Source organism: Odontesthes bonariensis, chromosome 17, assembly GCF_027942865.1.
Source record: "Odontesthes bonariensis isolate fOdoBon6 chromosome 17, fOdoBon6.hap1, whole genome shotgun sequence".
NCBI lineage: Eukaryota > Metazoa > Chordata > Actinopteri > Atheriniformes > Atherinopsidae > Odontesthes > Odontesthes bonariensis.
Window position 1 is genome coordinate 15,830,599 of NC_134522.1, and position 27,531 is coordinate 15,858,129.

Below are 27,531 nucleotides of genomic sequence, written 5' to 3' on the forward strand. Positions count from 1 at the left end.
TGATATACACGTCTGCTTCAGTTGTAACCTAACATATAAAAGTCATTCATGACACTGATGCACTCCTCTACCATGTTGATGGTACCACTGTCGATCCCATGTGGCTATACTGATCAAGGTGGCAAGGCAGTGTCCCACGCAGTGCTACGTGAGCGCTTGAAAAAGCCCTCACTTCTAAATGGCTCACTTCCATTGGCCTTTATGTATTGAGATTTCCCCAGACTCCCTGAATCTTTTAACAAAACGATCAATTGTAGATATTGAAAGGCCCTAAGTATTTGCAATTTTCCACTGAGAAACATTTTCTAAACTGATTATTCTCTGGGCTGATCTGTGGTGTGGTTAACACTGTTGCCTCACAGCAAGAGGGTTCCTGGTTTCTGTGTGAAGTTTGCATGTTCTCTTGTTGCATATGTGGGTTCTCTCTGCGTACTCTGGCTCCAAAAACATGCATGTTAGGTTATTAGATTATCTTAAATTGACCCTAGGAGTGAGTGTGAGCTTGCATAGTTTGTCTCTGTGTGGCCCTGTGATGGAATGGTGACCTGTCCAGGGTGTATCCTGTCTCTCGCCAGGATATGCTGAGATATGCTCCAGCACAGCCCCACCTGCTTGGAAAATATTACCCTTTGGTATCTGTAAGGTATGATGGATCTTGGTCATTCAGAGCTTTTTATGTAAGGAGAAGTATTTTCAATTCTATTCGTAATTTAACAGGGAGCCAATGAAGAGAAGCTAAAACTGGAGAAATATGATCTCTCCTGCGAGTTCTCATCAGAACTCCGGCTGCAGCATTTTGGATCAGCTGGATGCTTTTCAGGGAATTTTTTGGACAGCCTGATAATAAAGAATTACAATAGTCCAATCTTGAAGTTACAAATCCATGGACAAGTTTTTATGCCTCATTCTGAGACAGGATGTTCCTAATTTTGGCAATATTACGAAAGTGAAAGAATACAGTCCTGGAAACCTGTTTTATATGTGAGTCAAAGGACAGATCCTGGTCAAAAATAACTCCAAGGTTCCTCACTGTAGTACTAGAAGCAAAGGAAATGCCATCTAGAGTAAGTATATAACTAGACAGTTTCTTCCTGAAGCGAACAGGTCCTGACACCCTCACTTTTCACCAATCAATTTTCTAAATCATCTTAAACTGTGTTATTTGTGGAACTTCTAGGAAGTGTTATTTCTAGGAACTTTTGTGCCTTTTATTGCCTGTCTCAAGTCTCTTTTCAAGTTTGTTGCCGCCATCAAAATCTAGATGTGTTTATATTTTCGTAAGACAATGAAGTTGGTCTGTGAAAAACTTGGAAATGATTTATTTGGTACATCTGTCCGTCAAATAAAGGTTTAAATGAATTAACAGATTACATATTTTAGGTTTTTGGGTTAGGGTAAGGGTTGTAGGTGTAGCCTACATCCTGCTGTGTTTTTCATTTTACATTGTTTTGCGGAGGAATTCTTTGTGATTTAGGTAGCCAAAATTTTGTCACAGATTTTGGGTAGAAATGCCCTCCCAGAGAGCTACCGCCACAGGGGAAAGAAAATAGGGTCAGACATAATTACAAAATTTGGTTGAACCCGGTAACATACTCAGATGTTGAGAACACAATGAAAACACCCAGTAAAGACAGCAATACATGCAGTTTTCTCTGCATTAACTGTAATGCCTATGTCGGCCCCAACATCTTACTGGTGACTAATGCGGCTGGTGGTTATATGGCTTGTTGACTCAAGGCTTTGCACATAGCCACCCAGTCATTTTTCAGAGGAAACTGTGGTCATAGTGGGAGTTCTCCATGTTTATCATGGATCACTGGTCGCTTTCACTCCCACTCCAGACAAACCACACCACCAGGACTGCCCGGAGCTCCTGTCAAAGCCATCTACAGTAGGTGATCTCTGCACCTGTATAGAAGTATTGTTTTACTCTACCCGTGTTCATGGTAATGATGATCACTGAAAACTATAAGGTATCAAATGTGAAAGTAACACAGACCTTGAATGAAATATGATCATAAGCTTGGAAATAGTGGAGTGGAAATTCACTCACCACTTTTTAGTTGAAACCATGATAAATTAAAAGAGAAGGGTTCCCATTGCTTTACATCTGATATTACTCTCGATACCTCTGACTTTGATCAGATGTATTTGTTCTGACGGCTAAAATATGCATCTAAACATTGAGCCTGGGAAAGTTTTCTGACTGTGCCAACTGGTTGTCTGCTTTGCTACTCAGAGAATTCATGTCCAGAATCATCCTCATGTCTCCGTCTCGGCTGCTGCCCAAACAGAAGAGGCCTTGTACAGTACACGGGGAGTCAAGTTAAAGTAGAATAAAGGGGTAAAGGGCAGGGTAATTCCCACAGGTTGAACAGTACTGTATGCTCTCATCTGAATAGGGCCTTTTCTAAACCAGGCATAGGACTGTGGGTCTGCAGTTATGATTTGTATCTCCATTCGGACTGGGAATGAACTTGAACGAAAGCAGGTTAACTGGCTCTTGGCATGCAGGCATGTTTGTACTTCATGTTGATGCTACAAACTTGACCCAAGCCCTGACCTCAGTCCCTGCTGAGCACTTTCTCTTGTGATATGAGTAGGATATGGCTTTCTGGAATAAGACTGGACATTCTCTGTGGTAGTTTTTCATTCTGTACTTCTTCTACTGAGGGTTTAGCTTTAAAATGGAAGAGTGAAGACTCAGTTACAAAGGCCACCCTCTCCTCAGGTGATTATTTTATTGGCTTGCCAAGAAAAGCAAATGGTGAACTTTTGTGTAAAGTAAAAATGAATCAAGATTGATTCAGCATATGTTGGGGTGTTTTTTGGTAACGTGTGTCTAAATTTACTATAAATTTTTGTATGTGAGGAACTTTAATACACAACAATACTGACCAAGCCAGGCCAGGAAGACTTGTTGTGTGTTTTCCTACAGAGACAGAGCCAGACGAGTCCCATGAGTGTTTGGCTTCCTGCTAGGCCAGAGGGAACAAAGGACCATAGAGAACTCTGATCTAAGCATGGGACAGATATGTCTTTCTCTTCCTCCGTTGCGACTTTCCTAAAGCCCCATCTGAAACACACAGTGTGTGCTGCAGTGCCAGTGGACTCTGCGTCCGTAGCCAAATCCATCTCATCGTGGCTTCTGCAGATGCAGCTGTCTGAGAGGCACAAATTCTGTTCCTGTAGTTACAGGAAGAAGGATGCCTATCCCAGAATGCACTCATACTCCAATGCTAAGGCAGATGGAGACAACATCAATCAGGCTCATCTCCAACATATATCGCATGGTGTTGAAAACATGAATCAGCAGTACAGCTACATGGGACTAGTTAATCCATGCAGATGTCAGGGCACAGGGTTCCTGTGGGGCTGAGCAGTGGAGTAGACCTCCAAACAGGGCAAATATACGAAGAAAGATGTCCAACAAGAATGACACAACCCTTGTTTTGCGTTATCCTTTTTCATGCTGACATGTATCCCCTGTGTTCTGTGTGAACTTCTGCTTAAGTTTTGATTTTCAAATCAGTGTTATGTGCCTGTTCTAAAAAAAATTCCCTCAAGCATCTCCTTCTTTGGAAGCCCTTTCTGGCTAATTGTCAAAGGAGTCTGACATATGATGCTAACCGGCAAATAGACATAGTCTCAGTCAGCACTTTGTAATGACTCTTCCTGCTGACCTGTCTTGTGGCATTTCACTAAGTGAATGATCAGAGAAACTACAATAAACTGGAGAATATTGAATGGCCTCTCGACTCACCATGCTTCCAGGCATTTGGATTCCAGCCTTTGAACCACAGTTACCGCACTGCCTTGCTTCCATCAAGAATCTGGGCCTTCTGGATTTCTTATATATGAAAACCCTAGTTTATAAATGCTGAGGTGAAAACAGACAGATTGGCAGTGCTACAGGCCCCCTAGAGATAAAAATGGAGCTGTTTATTTCACAGCTTTTGGCTTGTGATTGAGTAGATTGCAGTAGTCATATGTTTTGATCACATTGTGTTGGCAAACCTCATTGAGGTCAAATTTACAAAAAAAATCTCTTTTTATGCTGGTGTTGAAGAAAGCAAAGTTAGGAGGAGCTTCATCTCCTCATTTGTCTGTGTAGCACTTTGGCAAATCTAAATAACAGTCTTTGTTTTCTTAGTGAATTTATCAGGAATCTTCTCTGTTTTTCATTGTGTACAAGGGCCAGTTGTTGTATGAGCCTTATCTCCCGTGAGCCAAAAAAATCTTTCTGAATCAGTCCAACTTCACAATAATTTATCTACCCAAGGTTCTGGCCGCTACTAGTGGGATTCCTGGAAGAATGTCCAGACATAGAAAGCATGATTTAATCCAGCCTCAGTGGCTGATGCGATAAGCCCTGAGACACACCCAGATTTTCAGGGGTGATATTCTGCCAGAACCCACAATTTTCCAAGTCATAATTACTAGAGATGTTATCAAAGAAAGACCGGACCTTTAATACACAGTGATGTTTGGCCTTAGATGACCTGTATACAAGGAAAACAGGACAGGAGCTTATCATGCATGCGTTTCTGTAACCAGGTGTTTCTCTTTTATTTCTATTTATAGTGCGGGACACTTACTGGACCGCTTGCTCCAAATGGCACAGTTAAATTCGATTTCCAAGCAGCACTCGTTCCAAAATTGAATCATATTGTGTTCGTTCAGCTTAAGCTAATGCTCGTGTCATATTCAAATAATGCTTTTAAACATGTTTTTCTCCTTAACGCCAAATGCAGTGCCACCTCTTAAAGAGATAGTTTCTGTGAGATTAGAAGAATTCAGTAAGAAAACTAAAATGATATAAGTTAGTGAGCATTTTTTATATTTGAGCAGCGCCTATTTTCTGAGAGATCAAGCTTATTCCTTCAGTATAATCAAGATCTCTTGTGAGTTTTAACAATGTGCACATGCTGCGTGATATTTTGCGAAGCAAGCTGCGAGAAAAGGCAAAACCTTTACTGCGACAGATTAAACTTTCACAAAAAGCTGTAATTTAGGGTAGGACTTAAATGTGACAGAGGCTGCTGTTGGGTTATTTTTGAGTTTCAAATGAACAAAAACTACCACCATGCCATTGCGTGACCTTGTTGCTATGAGGAACACACAATAACAGTATGATGAAAATGTCCCTGGGATTGGATATTATATTTATTGGTGCATGCTGAGGATCAGACCTCAGGATTTTATTGCAAGAAGCACACAGGGACCTCAGTGAATGATGAATGGATGAGGGCGTTCTGCATAAAGCCTGAGGAATGAGATGACCACAGTGGGGTTTGACCACTGGTGGTACAGATGGTTTGGTGCACTGAATGGCTGGGTAAGAGAGGATTAATTATTTTTCAGCTCGCAGAGCTTTCTTTCACCTCCTAAAAAACACTCCAAGGCTCTTAAGAAACAACCTCTGAATTGAAGCTGTTCCTTAATCTTGCTTTGGGCCTGAGAGACATTTTAACAAAGTTAAAACAAAATAGACTTTAAGTGTGCAATTAGTAATTAATATCTTATCAAATATCAGAAATAAAGCTTCAGTATCTTTCCTGCTAATCTGCCATATTTGATCCTCTCCAAACTACACTATAGTTAATTTCTTGGTTGTCACAGAGATTCATAACACTGTTGGGCTTTGAATAGCAAAACATGAACAAAAGTCAAGTGTGTATGTCTTCGCTAATACTCTCAAATAACACCTCCTGGGACTAGTTTCAGCAGTCTGCACTCTCCTTCCATGCCTGTAAAACACGGAGCACCATCTGTTGCTGAACCTTTTACTGAAAAATATCTTGACATTCTCAAATTCAAAAACTGTTGGAGAAAGCTGGATCATCTTTGTCTGTGTCAAAGTGTTTCCTGGTTTAACAGCATTTATCCTGAAAAAGTGAGTGCTTTTTTAACTCTGCTGCACAGCTTATTTTTTTCAGGATACACCATCTGAATCCAAATCTCTAACTGCTCTAAATAGCTCTTGGTAGGAAACAATTAAAAACTTTGGAATAGGGCCACAAAGCCTTGTTGTGTCCAAATCAGTTTGTACGTCTTAAATTGTGTTCCGTATAGTTCAAAGAGCTCTCTCTTTGAATGCAAAAGTTTGCGTTCCAAATACACTCATAAATCTTGTTTCTTCTTTGTTGCCAACAGTGTTTGCAGTGGTTGAGCAGCACAAAGTTTTCATTGTCTCTGCTCCTGTTTGCACATTTTTTTGGATTCCTTCTCTTCCCTTCAGTTACACTAATGATATGCATATCCAAACACAGCCTTTGAAATGAAAAACAGTCATTTTATCATTTTATCTGAATGTGACAAATGTGTTCAAACTGTGATTTACACTATGTCTTTGATCATCCTCATTTATATACCCATTTGCCATGTAACCTCCAAATTGTCCTAATTGTGTGCTGTACTTATGTAATAAGGACGTCTGGCTGAGGTTTCATGTTGGAAAAAGGTAAATGGAACTTTTAAACATTTTGTTGAAATAAGAAGACAAATGACTCACAGAATGGAGCAATGCTTGTGCTGATTGGTTATAAACCTTGTGGTGGTTGCAGAAGTTTGCCACTCATCACTCTGGAGGTCATGTCCAGTCCAACACAAAGAAAACTGTGACGGGATAAAGTGACAAGCCTGGGAGCTATCGGGTTGTGCAGTGTGACCGAGACTGGGATGCTCATGCCAGAAACTTCTGCCTGCTGTCACACTGTCTTGTTTAGACAGTCTGCTCAAAGCCAAATGGCTCCATCCAAAAACCAGACAACCTCCTCATATCATTCTATTTTCTGCATTAGCTGCCACAAGCCAACAATCCAACCCATTAGATGTGGGTTCAGACTTTGTTATTCTCAAACAAATCAAAATGAAAAATGAGCTTTGCCAAGTTGGACCTGTGCTGAGCTTCAAGTGCTGAAAGAGCCTGTGAAAAAAACAATTCATACAGCTATGCTGACCTTCTTTCCAACCTACAAGGGATCCTGAGCCCCAAAGTAGGTTACTCTGCTTAGAATACATCAAATGTCATGAGTGCTTTATTTCTTCAGAAGATTTGTAGAGATAGAAGATCATGAAAGTACCTCCGAGACAGAACTGTTAGTGAATGAATCAGCTGCTGCTCATAGGTTACTGCGCAGTGCTTCACATAAACACTGATCAGGCCTCGTCATACAAAGTGGACTGCAGAGATATTTTAAGATATAAACAATTCCTGAAGATCTGGGTCACTGTGTGTATGTGTGTGTAAGGATCCTCATATAAATCCAGAACTCCTACATCTACTTAAGAGGCACTTGTTTCTCAGCAGACAACTTTCAGAAACAACATGGTCACCACTTGGATGATTAGAGGTGGTGTTTTCCAGGCCTCCACCACAGGGGTTTCCTGGCACCTTAACAAAGCCACCTAGCTGTGTCCACCGCCCCCGCCAAATGCATTTTCATCAGAACACAAAAACTTCAAACACCTGGCATTTTGCTTGGAAGGGAAATTAAGTTTGCTCTACTAGCAAGGTTTATGCACAGCATCAGCAGAAGTCCAGAGATCAGAGGGTTTGTAGCCTTTTTGACTGCCATCCAGTTCCTGGTTCTGACTTGTGTTTTCACAGTGCCTGACTGTGTGCTGTTAGCGTCTTCCCTCCAACTCATCTGGTTCAAGGGGTGAGGTTGGAGCTGCCATGCACGCTGCCTGCCATGCATGTTTGAGAACTAATATTCACATGTTGTAATGCAACTAAGGGTTCAAAAGATTTGCGTCCGAGTGCCAAGTTATACTTTTGCAATCCATTGGAAGCTTTGTAGTGTTGTTTCATGCACAATGTGGATTCTTGGCCAACACTGTCTATGAGTTGTAATTTCCTCAGATGAGGGCTGAAGTTTAGCCCTAATTCCTTTCCATATGTGCATATGAAATGAATGATGATAAGTGAAGGTGGACAGTGCCAATGACTTAATGTCTTAGTTGGAGGCTTCTCCTGCTATCACTTTGATCAAGTGTTTGGCCTGAGATTTATCAGAATTCATTGTTTCTCTTGGAATATAATTACCAAACACATGTTCTGAACATGTTCGATCTCAGACAAGACATACACTGTATGTCAGGGAATATCCTTAGTGTAATCAAAGAGTCTAAATAATAAAACTAATATAATTTGATTTCATTTCAGGATTTCAACATCAATGTGTGCTGCAAAGGTTTTTTTTCCTTAGGTTGTGCTTTTTTGGAGAGTAATTGATTTCAATGTCATTTTAGCATGCATCCATCCTGGAGTAATGGAAAGCATGAGAAATTAGACATAGAAGGGAAAAAGGGACCTTCGTGTTCTGTATCTTAAGCAGAGCAAGACAGACAAGTTTTTGCTGAGACTGATTAATCACCACCTGGCTGGCAACTCCATAGTCATGCAGAAGTTACAAATTGTATCATCAACATCTGGAAATAAAGTGAAAAAGTGAGTGATTTACAATCTTGATAAATTGCTGTAAATCCTCCCAAACTGATTTACTTAGGACAGTACTAAAATTCAATTGGAGTTTTGTTCCAGGACCAGAGGCATATTCATAGTTTATCAGTGCAAAATGTTGCTTGTCGTAATACCATGAAAATTTTTAGAATTATGATCCTTTCTAACAATTTCCTCTTGAAATTAAGACCATATTCTTGTAAAGATAAAAGCTATTCACAAAGCGCATTAGCCCTCACCCCATGATGAGAAATGGCCGATGTGCCAAGGAAGACTTTTGATGATGTTTTTTGAGCAAATGAGAGAATAAAGAATTCATACAGATTAGATCATGCATCGGGGATGATGTTTGTGGTCAATCTCATGATGCTCTCACATCTCACACCCAGCATAATAAAGGCTGAAATAAGAGTGATCACAACACTAAGACATTTCCCTGATGGAAAACTGCAACAACATAGAAGTGGTCTCTCAGTAGTTTTGTCAACCAACAAGCTGTTTGAGTGTCAGCTTCCTTGTCTATTGAAGGGTGGCTGAAAAACAGAAGACTTCTGAAGCACACGAGCCAGAAACCAGCAGATAAAGCGGTTAAAGCTAGGCCACTCTCCACCAGTGATACCAAATACACAAAGTACTAAAATTACCAGCATGATAAAACTACTATTGATATGTGAACAGAATTTTTAGCCTACTTTTAAAGTATAGCTCATAATTAATTCAATAGAGATGTTCATGGCATAGAATAGTTTTCATAATTACATCGTATATCAACAGAGATTAAATTGTAAGACTTGACCAGTTCATGTTACTCTGGTTGTGTCTGAATCCACACACGGGGTTAGTGAACTAGTGCATTGTGGGCTCTTTCTTTCTGTTTTCTTTTTGTTTTCTTATTAATCTTTTCTTATTTTTACCTCTATATATTTTTTGATCAGCCTCAATGTGTAATTACAAGGCAACAGGTTCAACCAAAAAATGTGCTCCCTCTTCTCCAAAATCAATCTTAAGTCAGGACTCTTTGTTAGACATTTTCAGGCTAAGTTCAAAACTGTTTGACGTCATTGGATAATGGGAGCTCACTATTCACTCTCCTTTACCTTTATTTTTAGTCTTTACTATCTCCTGAACAAAATACCAGCAGCTAATTGCTCCATTGTGTTCACCAGCTATAGTTGGACGACATTGAATACTGTGAAAATAAACCAAAACTGTTAAGCTGAGGGATGCTGTAACCATAACAAAACCTGATAGACAATCAAAAGTTTGGAGATGAAGGAAACTGCAGAATCCAGTCATAATAGATGGGGTGAGGTCTAGGTCGGTCTGCATGTACATCTGAGCTTCAATAATATATGTTTTCATCCATGTATTTTATTCATCTTTGCACTATGTGCCAATTCAACAGCTCTCTTTATGACACAATCATTTAACCAATTAAAACTAGATAGCTATCAATTGATACCGTAAAATATTTTCTCAATCTGTCTCTTCAGACCATGTTCTATGTAATCTTGGCAGTGTTCTTCTAAATTGCTTTCAAGCAATGCAGAACAAGATAGAGGAATGGTTCCCACTTGGGCCGCAGGGGCCTTGAAGTTCCCAATGATGACATCAGGCATGCAGAGCAAATCATGATTTCCCTCTGTGCCCCCTGATCTGCAGGCGGAGAGGGTAGTGGTGAGCTCATGCTCGGAGGAAGTAACTTTGCCATTTAAAAGTGAGAAAGTCAGGAGGAACAACATCTGGCTGAGCTGAGGAAGTGAGGCAGGATGCTTGCAGGCCAGGTGTGAGTGTTAAGGGTGGAAAAACCCAACAATAATGTAGATTGGAAGCTGTAACTGGGTTTGCCACCTCCCGTCCATCCTGTCCCACCACGACACTAGAACCTCTTGTCTTCCCGTGTCATGTCCTATCTCTAGGACACACCCTAGAGATTCAGCATCTGGGTCAGCTGCTACCAGCTGTAAGGGTTTCGAAACAATGATGTGACCTTTATCAAATGTTTGTCTCCCTTTCCCCCTTTTCATTTAGTGTCCTGTTCATCCTGGCAGCAGGAATGTGGTTTGTATGCTATGAATGAGGAGACTTGCAGAGGCTTGTGCTACATCTAGCACAGCTGGGACAGGGTGTGTTTTTGTCTGCTTTTTTGTTTGTCAATGTGTGGACGTACATATTTGTGCCCAGTGTGCGTGTACACGTCTTTGTTGCCTGATTATTGTTGTGTGTCTATAGGTCAAATGAGCTTATTCAATATGTGTCTTAAAACCACACACAATGAATGTTAATACATGGTTTATATCCTCATTTGGGGTTTGATTAGAGCCTTGAGCACCTTTCTGGAACACAGGTGTGTTATATAGAACTGTTGGCCTGATCTATCTGGCATGGTTCTTCTTTGTCTTGCTCTGCTCACTCCCTGTCAAGGCAGATCAGTGGGATCCAGATGTTTTTCTCAGAGCTGGATCCCGGAATGCTGCAGTCAATGCCAGAGCCCAGGTAGGGCTGTCTGCCTGTCTGTCTGAGAGACACGCACCTCCTCTAGGTCACTCACATGAGCTCAGGTTCCAGGTTGTGCTTCACAGGCTTGGTAATTGACCCAAAATCAAATGCTCACAGTGAAAAATGTGGCCCTCACAGCCATGGTCAAGCTTTGTTCATCGACTAGTTTTAATTCTTCCTCCATTCCAGTGCAATTTTCTGGATGTTGCCCCCGGTTGGCTACAGTCAGACAAAAAAAGAGTTCATAATCTAGTCATACAAACTCAGGGGGTTATGGAAAGATCTAATGTGTTTAATCACACACTTTTGTAAGATCACTGCAGCACAACTACACACATAAACCATCAGGATTGGTAATTTTTTATCTCTTTGGCTGTCTGACACTTTGTTTTTTGTTAATCAGCAGTGAACAGTCTGCTCTTGTGAAATGTCATTAATATCAAGCTCAGTCTTTAAGTAATTTGAGATTGTCTTGCCCCTCAGAGGTGAAAAGATGCTCGTAGAAACTTAACACTTAAATAATGATGTGGGTTATTTATGTCATTAAAACAAAAATAATTTGAAAATCATTGCCCCTCATCTATAAACTCAATTTAGTGAAGCTATGAATGAGACGTTGCACACGTTGGCTGCACATGAACTGATTCCATGCTGATGCACATAAAGTAAGCTGCTGATGGATGCATCTTTTTCACTGTGTTTATGTGTGGGACATTAATCTGAGATCACATGTTTATGGTCTTGTGATGATTTGACTCGTAGGTCCCAAGTGAGACGGACTCCTGACTCCTCCCATCAGCAGACTGGGACCTCCCGTACTGTGAAACGTTATCCATCATCCTCTGGACCTATAACCTCTAATGCTCTGCCGAGTAGCAATGGCTATGCTAATGGTCATGGCAATGAGCACAGGGGCTGGTATGAACACAGGAGCGGACATAGCGATGCACCTTCCTTTAATAGTCACAGGCCTACCAGTGACAGCCAGCAGCATGGACAGTTCAGCAACTTGCTACCACAACAAGGTAAGAAACAGAAACTAAACATGCCTTTTACCACTCTGACATCGACATCATCTCAACATGTTCTCATTTTACTTTTGCACCAAACATTTCCTCTGCTCCAAGTATCTGCAAAACAAACTCTTCCCATTCTGGGACAGTTAACAGCGGTTACAATACACATCTATCTAATTGCGTCACTGTTATATGGAACACTAGAAACAAGAAAAAAAAAACTGGCATGGTTCGAGGCTGCACTTCATCTAATCCCCCTGTCCACCCATTTTATCGTCTTTGTGGTCTGCATCACACAGACAGACGTTTCATGTCAGTGATGCGTTCATTGTGTGTGCTTGCACACTTACATGCATTGGAATCCAGCTGTCACTTCTTTTACGTGACAGACACCAAACCCAGAGGCCTTTACCTACAACTAAAAGAAATGTGACCTAGTCTTTCCTCATTTTTACTCTCTTTTCACTTATTTTCTTCTCTCTGATGTGCAATCCAGAATACACAGCTGTCTGCTGCTTTAGCTTCTCTTTTTTCCCCCCTTGTGCCAGGGCAACGGCTGTTGAACAGATTCCCACCATTACACAATGTTCACTTGCACTTACTCTCTCTTTGTCTCCCTCACACATACACATATCCACAACACCTTCTTTCATAGATAAAGGGCTTGGACGCTTGCCCGTAAACCTAATAGTATTCTTCTCTCCATTTGCGGGCCTGTGGCACATTGCTCACTCAGCTGCAGCGTGCCACTGGCCTGCCGTCAGCACACACCCTCGCACACTTATAAACCTCCCTTTGCCCAGACAGGGAGTGTGTCGCTGCAAGGCTGAAGGAGGAAGGATGCAGCTTCTTTCCAGCTTGTATTTGCTACTGCTCCTTCTCAAGCAGGTGTGTGTGTGTCTTCCAGGGGCCAACCTCACCTCAAACCTGGACCGCATTAAGATTGTCTTTACACCTATGATGTGCCGAAGGGTGTGCAGTGCCGGGCGCTGCTACAACAGCTGTGAGAAGGGAGACATTACAACGGTGTACAGCGAGAACTCGCACCAGCAGCAGCAACAGCAGCAGCAGCAGCAGCAGCAGGAGTCAATGAACCAGGGCTTCAGACTCTGTGAGTGTTGACTTCAGGCCCTCTGATTCTTCTTGACTGCCCGTCTTTTTATCTGCTCTGCACTGTCCTGTAATTTCTCACTTCGGCCTTCCCAGTGTCTCTTATGTTTACTTTCTAATTCTCACACAGGTTCCATGTGTCTCCATTCTGATATGTCATTCCTTTTTATGGGGTGAGCTGGACAAAATGGGTTCCCAGTAGCATGCTGTCTGTTCTGAATAGTAAGCTCAGAGAGGAGGAAGAGTGGTATAGATTAAAGACTGAGAGCTGTGCTACAAAACTCTCCCTGTCAAGGAGAAAGAGAGGCAGGGAAAGCAGGAGAGGCCGGGGTAGAGCAGATTAAAAGTGGGCTCTGTATAAGGGGGCTAATCTCCCTTCATAGACACACACGTGGAGCTGGTGGTCCCACGCTCCCAGCACTTAGCCCCATCTCCTTGCGGTTTGCACCTTGCGGTTGGCCCCGCTGTTAACCATTTAACATGCTCTCTGGGAGAGCAGGAACGAATGAAAGAGGAGAGGGAGAGGCAGAAAGAGAGAAAGAGTAGCAGCATGAACAGGATTTTATAGGGATTACATTAAACCTGCAATTTATCCAGGGGGCTTTGCTCAAAATTCACACAAGAGTGTCCATGGGAAGGGAGGGGGTGGTCAGTGCCAAAGGGAGGGTCACAACTTTACATGTTTCTTAGTTTTCTCATTAGTTTTAAGGATTGAGCTTAGAATAACTAATACTTGAGGATTAGATGTGAAAGGTGTACATACCACACACATACACATGTATAAGTCATATCCACTTTCACCTTATATAAATACAAACCCAAACAAACATTCAGACATTCAACCAACCTTCATACAAATCCACTGACCTCTTTTGTGAGAATCTAAGTGACTTATGAAAATATAAACAGGTTGCTGTTGAAGATTTATGCACCCATTAAAGGGGGTTTTGGAGGATGACATTGATATTCCAAACACTTCAGAGTCCTGACAGAGGGCTTCCAAAAGATTACATTCCTTTTGCTTCCACTTCTTCCACAACATTCTGTTATTATGCCCCATTTTGTTCTCCAGTAATCTCCCTTCATTATATGAAAGTATGTGTTAAAGAGCACATTAAAAAGAAATTGCTTTTCATTTAGACTTGCATCCTGTTGTTGCTTGGCTGCGCATGTTCGTCCAGGAATGTCAAGTGGACAGCAAACAGTTATCTCATGCTGTTGTTATGTTGCCTACACAGTGCAGTAAAATCTGTCTGGATGATTGCAGACTCTCTTGATTCACACCCTACGTACAACACTCACTTTAAAGCCAGATATTAGGCTGGGTAGAAGGGTAGAAGTCTGTTTAGTGAGTGAAAAGTGTGTGTGTCTCCTGGGTCATTAGAGACTGTTAAATGGACAGACAGATGGGCAGACGGGGAGCATTGTCTGTGGAGTCGACACTAAGAGTTTGTCTAAGAATAGATCCTGCCTCATACTGGGTGCAGACATGCATCCCACATTAAGAAGTTTTAATAGCCTCCTTGAGTTGATAATTTAGCCGGCATGTCAAATCACATGCCGGTTCTTCCTGTGCGTCTGGACAACAATGCTTGCCCGCCCGCATTAGTATCTGTCTTGCTCTTCACATCTTTTCAGTTGCATTCGTTTTTCCATCTTCCTTTCTGTTCCTGTCTCTCCTCTGTTTTCAATCTCTTCTGTTAGCATATTTTCCTAATCCCTTTCAGTCTTTATTTGTTACTGATCTATTTTTGCCGCATTCCTCCCTTTTGTCCTCCTCCAGTCTCACTGCTGTTAATGCTATTTGGCAGGGAGCTAATTTCTCTACATGCAATCAAGACTGTGCAGTATCTCCCTGTGCCCTGTTTGCACCCTGTTAGTGGGTTTGTCTCAAAGAGGCACAGAAGATGCAGCTCCCTGCATGATTCCATGACAAGCACAGCCTCTTTTATCTCACAGTATGTGGGCCATTCATTTCTCTAACTGTCCTGTAAAACAGTCCCTTATATTTCTGTTGTTTGGTTTGTCATCCTTTTTGTCTCGAGTAGTTCTTAATTCATCATTGCTTGTATGGTCTTTTGCTGATTTTCTTTTCTTTGATGTTCTGAGTGTGGAGAGGTCCTGTCAGAGCAAATCTGTAGATGGGAGCAGGCCCAGGTATGCAAGGTGCTGGCCTGGCACCCATCTCTGATGCTTAAAGATAAGGTCTATGAAAGGTCTGTGAAACCACCACTGTCAAACAACATCTGGCCATTGCTGTTTTTATATTTTATGGTGAATTGCAAACTATAAATCAAATTGGAGACAGTTTATTTTTGGATCCAATTTACTTTGAGGCACTTGCTCTCCTTTGAAATTTCTATGAGATTAGATAGTTTGGCAAATTCACATTTTTTCTTCCCTGGCCAGCTAAACAAGTGTTCCATGCAGCCATCCATGCACTTATTATCATTTGATTATTTTCATTCTAATCTTCATTCTATTATTTTCGATGTTATTTTCTCCAAATTATGACTGGATGAGTCACTGATAACCACGCACCACCCTGTTCAGGAGAATGTAATTACTGACGTGAGGCAAAACATGCCTGTGAAGGAGGCAAAGCATAAAGAGCAGTGCCATGCCTTGACAAAAAATCGAGACAAAAAATTCCATTAGTGTCACATGGAATGAGGTGTCAGGTAGTGCCAAAGTAGAAAACAGCATGACCATTTGCAAACAAAGCCTACCCACAGGAAGCCTAAAAAACATGCCCTTCCTAATGGGACTGCTTCTTCTGTTTCTTATTACCAGATCCTTGTGTGTGAAGATGCTGTGTAATTAAATGTGGCGTGTTGTGTTTGCTAATCTCTCACTTATAAACTTCTTTCTTTTTTGCAGTCTTCTGTCAAATCCCCTGTCTGAATGGTGGCCGTTGCATCGGCAGGGACGTGTGCTGGTGTCCATCAAACTCAACAGGAAAGTTTTGTCACCTCCCATTGCCGCCTCCTGCCAGACCCACTCCTCACAGCCGCAAGGTCGCCAGCCACCAGGAACAAAAATCTCCATCCCTGTCTATGTACACTCTGCCTCTTTCCAATCAACAAGGTAAACACTTGTGCTGTGATCAGTGTGTGGAGTAATTCTCTCTTCTTAGGACAAGTGTTGATGTGGCAGGAAAGTGAACCCTACATTGCCCCTGAATTTCTAATCTACTTCTACTTTAGAGAGAGAGCACCTATATAGAGAACATGTATGTAATAAGAAGCCCTGCATGAATGTTTGCATGAATTAGTGAATTAGAAGCAGTCTGTAGAACCAGGATGGTTAAAATATGCTATATGCATGTGAACCATTTACAATTTCAGGTAAGAATTACAAAATTCTAAGAACTGAATGTTGTCTTTAGAAATAAACAAAACCAAACCAGCTGCTAAGTTTAGTTTTTAAGGAGAAATTATTGCGTAACAGTTAGAGGTTTCTGTGCCATTACTGTTGTAAAATGATATGATCACACAAAATTGATTCATATTCAAAGTTCTGAACTTACAACTTACAACTAGGTTATGTCACAAATAGCAATAATAGCTTTTTTAAAGCTTGCTGGTAAAATATCTGCTGTACTTGTGAGGATCAAAAAGGGGCTAATGCAACACAGTTAGCAACAATAACTTGTTTCATAGATTCTGTGGCTCTGTTTCCCCTCAAAAGTCAGAACTGTAAGGATGGCATACACATACACACTCTCTCTTTTTTTCTTTTGAAGCAACATGAAGGCCACAAAGGCATTTTCTAAAGTCTAAATCTTGATTTTCAACATTGTTTACAGTGTAATGCTCTGCTTCTGTGAGGCAGCTGTTGAGGTCAGACACTATTTTGAGCAAATTAACAAATGGATGACTCAGTGGAAGTCTTCACATTGCTTGCACACTGCTGCTTTTATCAAAACAGAAGTGGTTATCAGAAACAGAGGAGGGAAATATAATCTTATATAAATATGATGAACAAAAGATTTGCTACTCGACTTTCACTTTTCTGGTATTATTGTGTTAAAATGTTATCATTTCATCTAATGCGGATTCTTAATATGTCAAACTGTACCACTATTTAAGTTTTTTGAAATGAAGAAATATCTGGATTTTTTTGTCATAGCAAAGAAATTATCCATCTTGTCTGTATGCTTTATGTATACAGAGTATACATTGTATTATGTAAAGAGTAAGATTCACTGGGACTTGAGAAAGTCTGGTCCGCTCCTTGGAGACTTTGCTGTCTGTGATATAAGGATTCATGAAAGTTGGTCAGGATTCTGGGAAAAAAAAACCTGGCACTCCCTAAAGATTGATGCTTTCCCTCTGTTTGAAACACAAAATAACCCATTCTAGACATTGCGACATCTTTTCAGCTCTTCAGTAAATCTGTCTTTGGTATTTAAAATGATTTGTTTTAAACCACTAAATGCCAGACGCTTTGTGTCGTTTTTGATGTTGTGCAGTACGTTCACAGCTCAGTGTACTCTAGATCTCATAATTTGGAGATTAAACAAGTGTTTGGTGAACAAGTTTGTGTTGGATGTTAGTTGATAGTTCAGAAATTGCACTATGTATATACAGCTTTCATGCTTTGGCTGAAGAGTCTCCCACTTACAATATTCCAAATATGAAACTATAAACCACCCACTATTCTGATTTAAATTCTGGATCTCTCTTTCTCAAGCCTCTCTCCACCCATCCTTGGTGAACGTCCACATTCAGCACCCACCCGAGGCAGAGGTCCAGATCCACCAAGTAGCTCGAGTACAGCCTGGGCAGAGACCAGCCACCACAGAGGGGGCTCACTCTGTTCAGCAGCGCTCTCAGCCAGGGAATGGACATGAACGCACCAACATGCATGGTAGCAAACATCCACACACCAATGGGCACAGGAACGGTCACACAACAACAACCATCCGTCTAAATGGCCATGTTGGAAGATGCTTTCAGGAGACAGTCGATGGACAGGTATTGCTTTAAGCTGTTGAAACAAACAATGTTAGAAGTCACCACTTTGTGATCTAAGCCAACTAAGTATTTTGAAATATGATATGATATATATTATATTATTATATATCATATAGTATAATATGATATATGATATATAATATATAATATATAATATAGTATAATATGATATATATACTAAGTGTGTTTTAAATCAACTGCCATTATCTTCACATTCCATCACCTACTGTGAAAATTTCTGTCTTAAACAGGAAGTGAGCCTGTAAGAATCATTTATATAATGCCCAGAATTTATTGTATGTGCTCAGGCCATACTGGTCATTTCACGTTCCACCAGTTCCACAACAGGTCCCCAAGGTGTGTTATGAATCAGAATGAATTTACAGGACCAGGGTTAAGCTTCATATCCTGCCCTTGTGGTCTTCTGTGTAGCTAAAGGGAGGAGACTTTCCATAGTGTTTATGGACACAGTACGGCCTGTACTATAGATTTATGTTTTTCATATGGTCAGTATAAATTGGTATGATGCAACAGTCATGTATTGACAAAGTCAAGGATGGAAGGCTTGAGTCACAGCACAATGAGGTTGGCTAATCTGAGGATAACTAGTTCGGCATATGTTTGCTTAGCTACCATTAGCCTTTAGTTATGCAATTGCAACAATAACTTGTTTTTGCAAGAATTTGTTCCTCTTTTAACTGGATGTGGTTTAATAGGAAGCTTTAAACCTAACTGTGTAACAACTATGGCAAAGAAGAGCAGAACATTGTCACAGAAGTACCACAAAAAAATTTAACATGCCATTTTCCATCTTCTGCTGCCAACGAGCTTGTGTTCTTCTGAAAACAAAACTGCTCTCTTAAGTTAATTTATATTGGCCAAGTTTGATAGAACGCTGACTTCACAATTAACCAAGCGCCTTAATGAGGCACGCTAGGAGGTTCATAGTTGGTCTTAGGACTCAGTGTTTATATCCTCCTCCAACTAAACAGTCTCACATGTGTCTGGTTCACTCTGTCCTTTGAGATACGGCACATTGTGACATAACCACATATACACTCTTTCCAAGACACAAACACTTGTACATAAACAAGCATGCATGCACAAATTTGTGAAACTCTTTCATAGATATAACACAGATGTGTGTTGTTGTAGTGTGGCAAGCCTCTGCCAGGCCTAACCAAACAGGATGACTGCTGTGGAAGTGTTGGTGCCTCCTGGGGTCTTAACAAGTGCCAAAAGTGTCCAACCAAACCAGGTAAGCCCTCAGCACTAAGCTATCAGATCTAAACATTTTTTGTAGTTCTGTTCCATTACACAATAAATCTGACTTATTTACGGTCTTGTGTGTATATATACTGTATATATAAATATATATGTGAGTATGTGTGTTTGTGTGTACATATATATATATATATATATATATATATATATATATATATTTTTTTTTTTTTTTACTTTTGATCTAAATGTCTTGATATTTTTTGTTTTTTTACAACTGGTCTAAATAGAGTTTTCCACTCTGAGTGCTGCATATTAAAGAGATTAGCAAGTGATTTCTTTTGTAATCATTGGCAGCCATTGTTTATGTAAAGTAGATTTTTATCACATCGTTTATCACAGGCTTAAACTCATCTGATGACTGATGATAATTAGCACGCAGCAGTCTTCATTAGACAGCTTCGAGACGCACCCCTGCACACGGTGCTTCAATTGGAGCTGTTTTCACTTCCATAAAACCAAAACTGGGAACCAAATGAAAACGCATTTAGCATACAGATGAGACCCTTGCAGGCGTGCCACCCACCCTGCAGGCGAGAGCCAACGTGGCCTTGAAAGAGTGAGTAAATGAAGAGCTTTGCAACCAGAGCTGCGGTAGGTTGGAGGAAAAGCAGCAGGGTGGTTGTATGCTGGCGAGCTGGGTGGGTGGCAACACCATCTACTGTAGATCGAAACTGTCACTCGGCCTGACAGCTGTACATGTGATTAGGACCTTCATTGATTTAGACCTCATAAGAAATGGATACAGCACAGTGCCACATAGGACGTTCAGTTATTTTCCAGATTCTTAATCATATCATGGCTGTGCCCACAGATAGCACTTCTGTCAGATTGCCTGAACCATGTTTGACTAGACTTTAATGAGAGGCAGACATGACCCATCTCCATAGATAATGCATGTCAATCCATTCTTTACCCTCTCACTCTTTGTCTCCCTCGGCATGCCAGATTCCCACTCCTACCAAGTCCCTACGAAGCATGATCTCTTTTGGCTCCCAGATGTTTCCTTCTCCTCCCTCCTTTGAAGTTTGAGGGTGAAACAAAGTGAATACCCTGATTGCTCATTTTTGTGGCTGTTTTTGGAAAGCAACTTGTTGTAGGCTTTGGGGTCACACGCAGGAAGACAGAGAGATTGTTTGAGGGGAAAAATGAAGTCATGTACGGTGTCCCCAAAGGCCTCAGAGGAAACTTTAATAAGAGAAATACTTTGCATTCCTCCATAGTGTTATTGATCTCAGTTTAGATACACAGATTTGTCTCTCAGCTACAGTACACTCTTCTCTGACTTAAGTCGAAGTATGTGTGTGCTGTTTAAGTCTTTTACAGGAATGACAGGCAACTTGGAGACGACAGCCTCGAAAAATGATGTTTCTCTTCATAATTCATGAAGAATGAGGCAGTTGTCGGCTTCCATCACAGAGCGAAGTCATATAGCTTTATATAAGTCTCCTGTGTCTCCTGCTGAGTATGCGATAATTATGTCATAAAAGCCTAGTTTGTGTTTAGGCGTGCAATGCTGCCATTGGTCAGTTTATGGCTGGTTGCAAAATACACTGTTGACTGAGAGCAAGACTCAGTACTTCATATTTTTTTATTATACCTACAGAGGATGCCAGCATGACTACAGTTTAACAAGGTTCTGTTGCAAAAAGGATTTTTAGTCTTTCCTTCCTGTCTCCACATCAATGTGAGTGTGTTTGCATCAGCCTCACTTGAAACAATGATATAGATTCATAAAGTGTTGCTTCTACTTCAGGCTGGGTATGTCTGAGTAGCTTTAAAATATGCACATAATAATTTCAGTGTAGTTGATTGATATATCTGGGCATTAGCCATTATGATACACCAGAGAATTTATCTCACTGCTGTGGCAGTAAGGAGGGAAATTGTGTGTTTGCATGTGTGCCCAATTTATGTGAGGGAGGACTGTCATTATGGAGGCAAGAATGCCAGTGTGTCCCATCTCAGTGGGAGCCGAAGCCTTTAGGAGCCAGGGCCTTTAAAAGTCACATGCTGTGGATTCCTGGACTGTAATGAGATCCAGATCAACCAGAAAAGACTGTAGTCAAATCCATCCCTCTGGCTTAGATGGTGAGGTGGAGTAACAAAACAGCCCTACACTTGGCTTTGAACTCATTCTACAATTGCAGTTTATGAAACTAATGTAGAGATGATCAAGAGAACAAGTCAATGGCATGCTGAATTAAGTAATGATTAGAAAAGGGCTTTTGGAAATTTGCTTACACAAATCCTCCATGCTGTATTAAGCAGTAAAAAGGACATAATTATGACTACGGAGCAGTCAACAGAGGTGACTCTCTCTTACATGAAACCATGTACTGACTAATGTAGGCCACTTGTTGGTGGCAAATGAAGAGGTGACTATGCATAAAACCTACTGGAATATACACTCCTTTGGCTGGCCATTAGCATGCGTAGGCTTGCTACTAGCAAGACTGAAGGCTGACAGCCAGTTAAATCGTTAATATTTTGGTTGCTAGTACTCCGAAGCTAGCAAGGTTAGCTTCTCATTCGGCTTTTCTTCCTCATATTTTCTTTTTAATTACAGCTTGTGTAGCACACTATTGCCACAAACCGCAGACTTGGACAGAGGAAAATCACCACAAAGACTACAGTGATTGTTTCTACTATGATGCTGACAAAAATCTGTTTTTTTTAAATAGAAGGATATAGGGTAGGCTTGTTTGTGCAACCTTGGGGTTGTCTTAAAGATATGTTCTATCAGTAAAGGCAAATCGCAATGCATGACTTTCTATAACAGCGGTGGTAGCTTCTCCCTTATTGCACTTTTTGCAGCTAATAGTTTTTCACAAGCCCCTCATCTCCCTATCTGTCATTGATGGGCAGCTTTCCTCCGTGACTCCCTCCAACAGCAATGCTGGGAAGCTTCCCTGGGAGCCAGATCATATGTCTCTAGGGTATAAAATAACCACCACACCCACAGGAGCCTTGGCTCTAATTCTGTGCTACAGAGGTCATGTTTCGGTCCCTTGTCCTCTCTGAGTCTCTCTGCAGTGGGGACACTATTCTTCATGAAGTTCAAATCTGATCAGTAATATGAAGCAAATGAGGGGGCCCACAGAGCTCCCCAACATTAACTCATCCCTCCATAATATCTCATCTACTCTCAAGACCTTTAATCTGACATCCACAGTGGGGTCAGAGCTTGTTCTGGTTGCTTTTTATTAGCTCTGAAAAAAACAGGGACTCTTGTTAATAGACAAAAAAAAGAGATTGAATGACTTACTCCAAGAAAATGACAGCAACGGAACACATGCATTGGAACAACTCCACGGCAGCTTTTCATAGGGATTAGATAGAGATGTTAAATCTCTCTAACAGCATTTGATGCATTGATGTTGACTTGGTGTTATTCTTTCGCAACTAGAATGATGAAACTATTAGCTGGGCATCAGTGTGGCTAATCAGGGTGGAGCAGACCTTACAGCTATGAGAAATGAATTCCAGTTGGAGGAAGATTGATATGAAATTTGCGATCCATTTCTTAATTGGATCTAAGCAAAGTTAAACATGGGGAATGTACCGTGGTATGCCTTCTTTTGGAACAAGCCAAGGTGGTTTATTTTCCACAGTGAATTGAAAATTATAGAGGAATGTGGGTCTGTTTCAAATGTGTTTGATGCGTGTTACACTGTCATCAGTATCTCTGCGAAGGGCGTTAAGCTAAATCGTCAAACTACAAACACAGATATAAAATGCATTCTTTGGCAAATAGGAACAATTGCAAATATGTTTTGAGTAAAGATTTGATGTAGCAAATTTTAAAATATGCTAGTCATCAAAGCCTTGTTGTCATTGCTTCACATGTGTTGTGGGTTGGTTGGGTTAAAGCAATTGGAGACATATACAAGCTAAAACTGCTAATGATTGAGCAAATGGTCAAATCATTTGTTTTGTATTTATGTCGGTATCAACCAGAGGACATTGACATTAATCCCATGTGACCAAACAGATGAGCCTTAGCTTCACCAGCAGGGACACATTATTTACAGGGCATGTGATATGGCTTGTGCCAGATTGGCAAATGTGGGCTGTGCCAAGGAGACATTCTGTTTTGGAAGAGCATTACCTCACTCTAAGCTGTTTGTTCCAATCAAGCATTGGCTTGAAGGCTAAGAGGAGAAACTCTGAACACCTGAAAACCTTGATGGTGATTAAAAAGCTCTGTTTGCTCCTGGTCTTCTCTCTTTGTCTGGTGGTGGCTTGTCAGAAAGTGAATTGCAGTGCAGGATCCTGAGGTAGTCTTGGCTTTTGTAATGGTTGTTTTCTTATAGTCCATCCCTTAATGGAATGGAAAGGAAGACTGTGTCCTGTGGATGGCATCGGTCTCCGTAGCCTCCCTCTCCCACATATAATTAGGTTTTTGAACCAGATAAGTGAGGGAAGTCAACACTGTAATTGTCTCCTACAAATCCCTGAAGAAGCTGATGAAGTATTTTGACTTGATTGATGGACCAGTCCACTCAGTTACCTTATAGAACTGCTTTCTTCATGGCTGAGGAGCCCATCTAACTGAATTCCTTCTCTCTTCTCAGGCTTCTGCCTCTTTTTCTCTTCACCTCCTGAGCCATCCTTTCATTTGAATACCCTGCAGTGCCTTTCATTGGTGGGCAAATTTTACTTTCATATCAAAATGAGACTTAAGCGATTCTTTCAGATTTAAGTGGACAACATGGGCAATCAAAAAAAGCCAAGGAATTCAAATTACACTTTCAGGTCAGGGATTTCGAGCAAATATTATTGAACAGTCTCCACTGGAATGCAATTGAATGGAGACCGACAATAAATTAGTGAGGGATGACAAAATCTTTTGTTGAACAGGGCTAAATGGATAGAAAACAATTGGAAGGGTTTTGTCTGTACCCTCTGTGGATATAGACAAGTCTGGGTCTACACTCTTTGTAACCAAGGGTGACACTAATGATGCGCAGCTTGAGCTCACTCTTGCAAGCCACTGCCTGTGTAGTTCTATATTTTCAACACAAATGACTGTAGAAAACAAGCATGGGAACTGGCATGTCATTAAACCCTCTAAGGATGCAATCATTCTTTGCTTTTGGTATAATAGGAGAAAATTCCATGGCCAATATGTCACTAATTTTTAGTCAAAGTCTAAAAAAGCCTCCGCTATAATGGTTTAGCTTTATCTTAGCTCCAAAATAGAAAAGAAATAAGTTCATCACATAGCTTTAACACTGTATATTTTACAAACAGTGGGGAACTGTTTTTTAGGCAGGTCATTGTCAAGCTTCTGTATGCTGAGTTTCAGCAGCTGGTTTTTTAGAGCTTACTGCTTAAAAATTGCCCTCGGGGAACAATAAACATCTACTGAACTGAACTCTGGTAACAAGCACTTTTAGATCCAGGGCACACATAAGAGTGCACATAAGGAAAGGTTGAGTTCTGTCTGCCAAATTAGGTCCTATGTGAAAATAAAGCTTGACGAATATATTCTGTAAATCTTTCTAGTACAGTGTGTTTGGAAACATGCTAACTGTACATTTGGAAGCTTCAAAAGGTTTTCGCAACTCTTCTCTGAAACTACTGAAAACATTTGGCTTGAGCTGTCTCTCAGATTCATGTTGAAGTTCAAGCAGACTGCAGAGATCTTCTTCTCCATGCTAATAAGCTTTATTGAGACTCCTGGACCTCCCCTACTGGGCTGTCTTTGGCATATATGCCCTGCTGTCACTCGTTGTAGACATTCCCTGATCCCATAGCCGCAGGAGAACATGCACGTCTCTCTACCACAACAGCTCATTACTCAGAAACTTTTGAGGGGGATTAGAGGGTGTGGAGGAAGACAAGGAGGTGGGCAGACAGGAACAGGGGCGTCACTTTTTTTTCTTGCTTGCCCCCCTTCATACAGACAATCTTCTGCTCTGTCAACCCTCAGGTACACTGACCTTGCCTGGTCGACTGGGTCACAGCAGGACTTTATTTCCAGAAAATCTCAATGTGCCAGACATTCCAGTCACTCCTGGGAAAATGACACGAACTGATGACCAGCTGCTTGACTTTATTTTGATAACATATTTAACATAGTTACAGGATTGCTGTGGTGGGATTATAAACCTTAATCAATACAGTTCATGTAATAATTTAATTGATCATTTTTACTGTGAACACTGAAAATGAGTTCTGAAACAAAAAGTCTAGCAAAACTGATTATTTGTTGTTTAGTATGTTGTGTATTGCTTTTAATGTCGGGTGTTAGGAGAACAGGTGTGGTCTTGTCTGACCCAGCTTGCCCGGATAGATATCCAGATGGCCCTTTACCTCATACCACAGCACCCTTCCAGACTACACTTAAGTCTGCTTTAGCCTTGATCACAAAACACCATGAGATTTTACTTGCTTACAAAGAGAAATCTGGCAGTGGAAAGGATGCGTTTCATTTTTGCTGGCAAGTCAGTGATGCCATAGTTTATTGCATGCATCACTTTTGTTTTCAGCCTTTTGTTGCTGTTGGAGCAGATTAAAGGTGACACATTGCTTCAGCTCATTGTGTGAATCCAGAGTCTTTCATCGCTGTCTTTATTCCTTCTTTATGTGGACGGGAAAATTCTGCATACCACACTTTCTGCCAATGATTGCTGAATCATGACATGATATAAGAATGAACGATTACAAATATAATGCAGTGTTTTGTTTTCATTTATGTTTTATGTTAATTTGACCCTTACACAAGATGTTGACTGCCCTCCAAATTCCCCAGATCTCAATCTGATCAAGCATTTAGAGATGCATCAGAACAAACTCGAACCACAGAGGCCTCAACCTGCAAATCCCAGTACTAAAAAGAGTCTCATTGTGTGGGTAAAAAAAGACACCCAAGAGGTTTCTATACGTCAACATGATAGAGTTGTCATGGTAACAGACGGGGGACCTCCATAATATTAGGCATATGACATAAATGCTGTTGCTGATCAATATAAGCATTCGGTATATGTACAAGAAAAATAAACAACCGCATTCTATGCTATAATCTAAAATGGTGAAAGCCAAGCTCAATCATTTAAAGAGCCCCATAAGTAGAACCTGAGATAAAAAAAAAAGGTTTGTGTCACTATTGTGACAAGAGCATGATTGGAAAGCACTTTAAATCAAAGTTCTGTGATCACTACTTGAAGCTGTCTGATTTGTTACTGGAATGTGAATAGACTAACAGTAAGAAACAGTTCAATCATGCTAACAAGCATGTCATCATTCTTTACAGCTCTTCTCAACCAAACCCATGTTTTTCCTTCCAAAATAACAAGTTGAATCTTTCAACATGATATGTGGAGAGACTTGTCAAGTCAGTTTATGTCACGAAAAGTTCTGTTACCAATAATCACTTCGTCTTTGTTCAGAAACATATAGAACTTTACACACGCCGGCCCTTTCTCCCTCTCTCTGTCAAGCACACAGCGATAGACAGGCTCATTCAAACACAAAGAGACTCTCTCTTGGCCATATGATAGTCACATTGACCCGTCTGTACATTTAATGGAGCGTGCAGAGGTTTGACCGGGTGCCGGATGAATAATGACACCATGTTTTCAGACCTCTGTCATTGACAGTCTGGCCGCACTGGGGCTTTAACAGACACGCCGTGTTATTTACTGTAGCACCTCTGTGAACCTCTATTGTACACACCAGAACCACACACGCCATATGACTTTTACTGCTTGGCAAAATAAGCAAAAATCAAATTTTGCTCATTTTTCCGAGAGCTTTATGCTAATCGTCATTCCTTGTGTGCACAGTTAAAGCATTAGTCTCATGTTTACGCATATCTGAGCTGTGGTTAAAGATAAAGGTCAGGGTTGTCACGTTGGCTTCCTCAGCATATTAATGATATAATCCCCATCTTCATCTGTCCCCGAGGATCTTAGAGTTAGAGGTAATATGATTACAGATGATGTCGTGTTATTATTAATCTCTGCTGGATGGCAGTGCTGTCTTATGAAAGCTGCTGAAGGTGAGCCATTTGCATGGACTCACTTTGGAGTCCCATGAGACCCAGTTGTGGGTCCCCTCATTTTTCATCTTACTCACATCTGTAAGTTATATTGTCCCCACCTACAGCTATGCTCTTGCTCTGCCTATGCAATGTTTCATGTCAGAGAAAGTTTGCTCTAAGTTGTGCTTT

General features: G+C 40.9%; 1 protein-coding gene across 1 annotated transcript in view; it reads left to right on the forward strand.

Annotated features, from left to right (window-relative positions):
* The window catches only part of LOC142402480 (latent-transforming growth factor beta-binding protein 2-like), an 87,460-nt gene that overhangs the window by 22,151 nt on the left and 37,778 nt on the right, over positions 1 to 27,531 (forward strand). Inside the window, exons 4-8 of the mRNA XM_075488005.1 lie at positions 11,729 to 11,991; positions 12,890 to 13,093; positions 15,973 to 16,179; positions 17,788 to 18,071; positions 19,227 to 19,329. Coding sequence (XP_075344120.1) covers positions 11,729 to 11,991; positions 12,890 to 13,093; positions 15,973 to 16,179; positions 17,788 to 18,071; positions 19,227 to 19,329 — 1,061 coding nt within the window. The remainder of the gene's footprint in view (positions 1 to 11,728; positions 11,992 to 12,889; positions 13,094 to 15,972; positions 16,180 to 17,787; positions 18,072 to 19,226; positions 19,330 to 27,531) is intronic.